The sequence below is a fragment of the Ursus maritimus genome, unplaced genomic scaffold (assembly GCF_017311325.1).
Source record: "Ursus maritimus isolate PB19 unplaced genomic scaffold, ASM1731132v1 scaffold_19, whole genome shotgun sequence".
NCBI classification, from domain to species: domain Eukaryota; kingdom Metazoa; phylum Chordata; class Mammalia; order Carnivora; family Ursidae; genus Ursus; species Ursus maritimus.
Genome location: NW_024424341.1, coordinates 56,072,476 through 56,078,030, shown reverse-complemented (window position 1 = coordinate 56,078,030; position 5,555 = coordinate 56,072,476). Strand labels below are relative to the sequence as shown.

The 5,555-nt window shown below is 63.7% G+C and overlaps 1 protein-coding gene across 1 annotated transcript in view; it reads right to left on the bottom strand.

Annotated features, from left to right (window-relative positions):
* BICRA (BRD4 interacting chromatin remodeling complex associated protein) overlaps positions 1 to 5,555 on the bottom strand; it is a 74,955-nt gene continuing 69,400 nt past the window's right edge. Inside the window, exons 11-15 of the mRNA XM_040634227.1 lie at positions 4,643 to 4,704; positions 3,169 to 3,317; positions 2,909 to 3,003; positions 2,574 to 2,676; positions 1 to 2,019 (exon numbers count right to left, since the gene is read on the bottom strand). Of these exons, the coding sequence (XP_040490161.1) occupies positions 932 to 2,019; positions 2,574 to 2,676; positions 2,909 to 3,003; positions 3,169 to 3,317; positions 4,643 to 4,704 (1,497 nt within the window). The 3' untranslated portion in view covers positions 1 to 931. The remainder of the gene's footprint in view (positions 2,020 to 2,573; positions 2,677 to 2,908; positions 3,004 to 3,168; positions 3,318 to 4,642; positions 4,705 to 5,555) is intronic.

Sequence of the window (5,555 nt, the reverse complement as noted above, 5' to 3'; positions counted from 1 at the left end):
CAGTTTTAAAAAAAGGATCAGTTTTTAATTTACAAGAGTTCTAAATGTACAGAATTCTCCTTTAAAAAAATCGTTATACACAATAAATACAGTACAAAAAAATTTATCTTACAGTACTAGTTTTGTCTCCGAGATTTCAAAATCTGGCGCGGGTGGCTGGCGGCAGGAAGAACAGAGGGAAGACTGGCTGGGGAGGGATGGAGGGGTGGGAGGAAGACCCCGGTTTCCTGTTTTGGAGGTGTTCGGATTTCAGTCGAGGGACGGGAGGGTTCAAAATCTCTTTCGCTCTCTCTCTTGCTCACTCGAGCACACACACAGGGACACAGGACGCGGAGCTGGACACAGACACATGGATGGGACACAGGTGCCCACGGGCACAGCCCTCCGAGGTGGGGGTCCGGGGCGCTGGCTGACGCCCGCCCCTCCCTGCGTTTCCTTTTACAGCCTGTGGGGGGCGGTAGGGAGAGGCTGAGCGAGGCTCGCCAAGGACCCTCCCGGCTTCGAGCGCCCTCGACGCGTGGATCTGTGCGGCCACACGGACAAACCCGGTACCGGGACACACGTGAGCAGTGGGAACGACCAGGGTACCTCCATGCCTGGCAAACACACGCGTGTCCCCCCCCCCCCACGGAGGGGCGGAGTGTGGCAGGAAGCGGGAAGAAATAGGAAATGACACACCGGGATTACCCCCACCTTTGGCAGGGGGACATTTTACATTACAGCCCCCTCCCCTAAATCCACAACCCCCACCCAACAACCCGGCTGAAGCAGGAAGTGGGGGAGGAGGCCTTTGTGACTCAAATAACTTAGGCAAGAAAAACTGTCAGGGGATCCCCGGCTCGTGTCCCCCAGGAGGCTGAGGTTCAACGCCCAGCTGCCCCCGGCGTCCGCGGGCAGCACGGGGGACAGGGAAGCGAAGACCGGCCCGGTGTTATCTGTTCAACGTCCTGGCGCCGAGGCCACCGTTGTGACTGGAGGGCGGGTAGGCCTCTGGCCTGTGCAGGGGCGACGGGGAGGCAGGCGTGACAGCCGTCGGGGCGGCGTGGGGGTACGGGGGTGCAGGTGTCCGACCCGGGGCCTGCTGGAGGTTCAGGATGCTGTCGATAGCGCTCTGCAGGTGTTCCGTGAGCGTGTCGTCCTGCGGACTGTCGCTGGAGAAGCTGGCCTGGTCCACGTCGGGCGACTCGGACTTGCGCCGCTTGGCGGGGGGCGCCTCCCAGCCGGGATCCCTGCTGCCGCTGCCCTGCCCTGCGCTGGCCGTGGGCTCCGGGGGCGCCCCCTTCAGCATGCGCTGGTACAGCTCGTCCTCCACCGCGGCCAGCTCGCGGATGAGCCCGCTGGTGGCCTCGTCCACTTTGGTGGGCAGCGGCGCCGGACTGCTGCCCCGGGCTCTGCCGGTCCCGGCCCCCTCCCCGGCCGCGCCGCCCAGGGCCTCCACGTTCTCGCGGTACGTCTTCCGAAGGGGCAGCCGGGGGCAGTGAGGGGCCAGCGCCGCGGGCTTGCGGTCGGGGGCGGCCGGCGGCGGGTGGTCCACTGTGCCGTTCATCTGGCCCGTGGCAGGGGGTGGCGGAGGGGGCCGGGGCGGGGGCTCGGCGGCCTTGAGGGCGGCAGGGGGCGGGGGCTGGTGCACAGGGTCCAAGGCGGTGTTGTGGACAACCTTGCTGAGCCCAGCCTCCTGCTTGATCTTGAGCTTGAGGCCGATGCGGCTCCGAGCCTCGTAGGTCTTGATGGGAGGGCGGTTGCGGGACGGCATGGGGCCGTCCTCATCGGCGTCCAAGGGCGAGGTGGCCGAGGAGGAGGAGGAAGAGGACAGGGAGGAGGACGCCCGGGCCCAGGTCACCGAAGGGGAGCCACCCGCCCCACCGTGCCGAATCACCAGCTTGGTTGGCAGGTGCAGAGGGGGCTGGGCAGGGGCCCCAGACACGGAGGATGGTGCTGGGCCGTGGCCAGGGAGCCGGTGTCCCTCGGAAGAGGCAGCGACGGGGAGGCCAAGAGAGCGCGAGGAAGACACATACTCGTCTGCAAAACCAGGGGGCCGAGAAAAGCCACGGGGGGGCATGAGGGAAAGCACGAGATGCCCGCGCAGAGCACAGCTAAGAGGAGTCCGCGTGTGATGGGCATGGACCATCTGCCGGGCCGGGGGCCGAGCCCTTGCCTCATCAGACCCTCAGGACGCAGCGCCAGGTACCACTCTTCTCGGCCATTCCCAAACCCCCTAACGTGCAAGCAGGAGCTGAGGCCTGAGAACGGCCCTTAAATTTTGCAATCACTTTGCTGGCTTCACCCCAGTCCTGCTCTTCTCCCCCGCTTCTCCGTCCCCCTGGGGGTGGTGGAATGTGCCCTCCAGCCAGGATGGAGCCGCACGGACACAGGGATGGAGGAGAACGAACTCAGTTCTCTCCAGCCCCAGAGCCCGGAGGTCAGGGTAGACCCCACCACGGCAGGAAGGTGGGGCGCTGGTGTACCCCAGTGGTGGGGAAAGGTCAGGCCGTGCACCCCGCTTCCTGCCCCCAGGTCAAATTCCATTGCAGGGGCAGGAACTGGGGAGCCCTCTCCCTCCCGTCCCCTCTCACCGGGCTTCTCCTTGGCCAACTGTTTGTCCAAGGCAAGGGTGGTCTTCTCCTCCTGAATGAACATGCGGTCGATCATCACCATCTCCGCCGAGGGGCTCACCCTCTGAGGGGGGAGACGAGAGGATGCGCCGGGGAAGGAGCCAGGCGGGGGAGGGCATGGGGGCCACCCGGAAGGACGGGAACGGGTTCCAAACTGGCCCTCTTGGGCTCTGACTACCAGCCTCCCGTCCTCCCTCCAGAGGCTTCAAGGAGCAGGCCCCCAAGCCCCGCAGCGGGCCCAGAGAGGGCAAGGGGAAGGGCGGGGTCCCCCAGGGAGAAAGGTGCCAGCACCCTACCCGGGACTCCTCCAGGAGCAGGAGGCGGTATTTATTGAGCATGGCCTGCGTGCGTTTCAGCAGCTGCGTGGAGACCGTCTCAAACTCCTCATCCACTGCGAGAGAAAAGTCCAGAGGCACAGACGCTGGGGCGTGTGGCTTGCCCTGAGCCTCAGTCAAGCACTTGCAGAGGGGTGCCTGCACCTGCTCCCTCCCGCCCCCCTCCCGGGCTAGGGACCAGGGAGGGAGAGTCGGGGGGGGGCGGGGAGGGGGCGGCTTACCTTTGTGGTAGTCGTTGGGGGAGGGGAGGGCACCCTGGTAGACGTGGTAGGGTAGGAGGCGGTGCAGGGCGTCCTCGAAGGAGGGGAAGGCTGTCTTGTAGTCAGGGTGCAGGACGGAGCCCTGATGTTTGTGCAAATGTTCCAGGAAACTGGGGGGTGGGGTGGGGAGAGACCGACCACACAGACACACACAGACACACACACACACAGAGCTGGTGGTGAGGCTGGGAGAAACCAGACCCCGACCCTGAACCCCCAGGCCCCAACACAGACAGCAGGGAAATGCACTAACGTGGGCCGGACGCGCTCGTTCTGTCTCACGGACGCTGGCGACCAGCCAGGGGACCGGGTGCTGTCATTATCCCCACTCTACAGATGGGGGAACTGAGCCCCGGCGGAGTGACGTTCCTCCACGCAAAGCGCGTACACTTGGAGAACCCGCAGAGCCGGGGCTTCAAACTCATCCTCCTCCTGCTATACCCCCTCCCGCCACGTGGGGTCAGCACGTCCTTACTCTGCCTCAGGCCCAACAGCTACCTCGGGAAGGTGGGGAGGGAGGGTGGCTGGCTGGTCCGCGTGGTAAAATCCAGTTCTCTCCCGGGCTGTTTTCTACCACATCCCGCAGCAGTGAGTTATGTCTCTGTATTGCGTGACTGTCTCTCCCCAGACATGCTCGTCTCTACCCTGAGCTGCAGACCAGCACCCCCACCACACCACGGGGGCCGGAACCCTGGCTTGTTTTCAGAATCCAGCACAGGACTGGGCACTGAGTATCTGATAAACGCTTGCAGTAGAACGAGAGCAGGAGAGAGAGAATGCAGGCAATCTGGAACTTACCCATCGCCCACCCAGACCCCATCCACCCAAATATTCGTCTATCCACCCAAACACCCATCCATCCAGCCATGCGCCCACCCCAGACCCCGTCCTTCCGTCCGTCCATCCATCCATCCATCCATCCATCCATCCATCCATCCATCTAGCCAAATACCGATTCACCCACCCAAATATCCATTTATCCGCCCACCCCAGACCCTTTCCTTCCAACCAGCCAGCCATGCGCCCACCCCAGATCCCTCCATCCATCCATTTAGCCAAACACCCATCAATCCATCTACCCAAATACCCGTTTATCCACCCAACACCCATCCAGCCACCCAAATGCCCACGCAGACCCACACTCGTCCATGCACCTACCGGGACACCCATGCATCCATTCACCCCAACACCCACCCATCTTACCACAGTCGCGAGGAATCCTCACCTGTCACCCCCTCATCACTACTATTACCACCCGACTCTCTCTCTAGAAGGGAAACTGAGGGTCTTTGAGGAAAATTATATTGCCCCAAACCACACAGCTAACAAGGGGCGGGGCCTGCACGACCGGACTTGTGAGGGGTGGTCCCCACACCCTGCTCCTGAGCCTCCGGGAAGGCATGGTGGGGGGGCGGTGCGCAGTGCTGCGACTCACCAGGCTTCTTTGCTGGGCTGCAGCGTGGGGGGTTTCTTCAGACTGCCCATCTTGCTCTCATACTGCGGGGCAGAGAGCTGAGTGAGAGACAGCGCTGCCGAGGGGCCTCCCCTTGCACCCTGACCCCCTTGGGACCCTGCCTGTGACAAAGAGGAGAGCTGGCCCACGTCTCCCCACCGGCCCCCCTCCCCCCGAGGTGGGGTCCTGGCCCCAGCTGCTGGGATGTGCCACCCAGCACATGAACCTGCTTCCGGGAAGACCTGGGCCAGGCCTTGCCTAGCTCCCTGCCAGCCCCTTCTCCGGAGGTGTGGGTATTGGCCTCCACCTGACTCGGTCTGGACACCAGGCCGGCTTCTGCAGGCTCCCTCCCTGTTCATCAAATGGCCTTGGCTTCTGCTGATGGTCTCGATGGTCCTGAGTCTGGCCCACCTGGCTGCCACGGTTCTCTCTTCCTGCCCCTGACTCCGCCCACTTTGCCTCAAACCTCTCCACCCTCGCTTCCCTCTAGGCCACTAGCGGTGATGTCCCCTCGGAGGCCGAGGTCGGCATCCTGGTCCCTCCACCTGCTGTGGTCTTGTCTTCCTGCCTCCCCTCCATATCCCCGCAGATGGCCTCTGCCTCAGTCTTCCCCACACTGCCCTGTCCCCCCCATTCTGGGCCCCCCCATCGCGTAACCCCCCGGCCCTCCCATCCCCTGCTCTGTCTAGGGTCTCACCACCTCCTTTCTCTTGCCTCCCTCACCCAATGGTCTCCCCGCATCCCTCCTCCTCCAGCCTCGAGCTCTCCCTGGTCCCACCCCCAGTGATGGCCTCAGGGACCCACTTGAGCCACCTCTCCTATCATCACCCTATGCCTTGGTGTCCGTGGGTCGCCATCTGTCTCATTCTCTGGCATGCACCCACCTGGGCTGTCC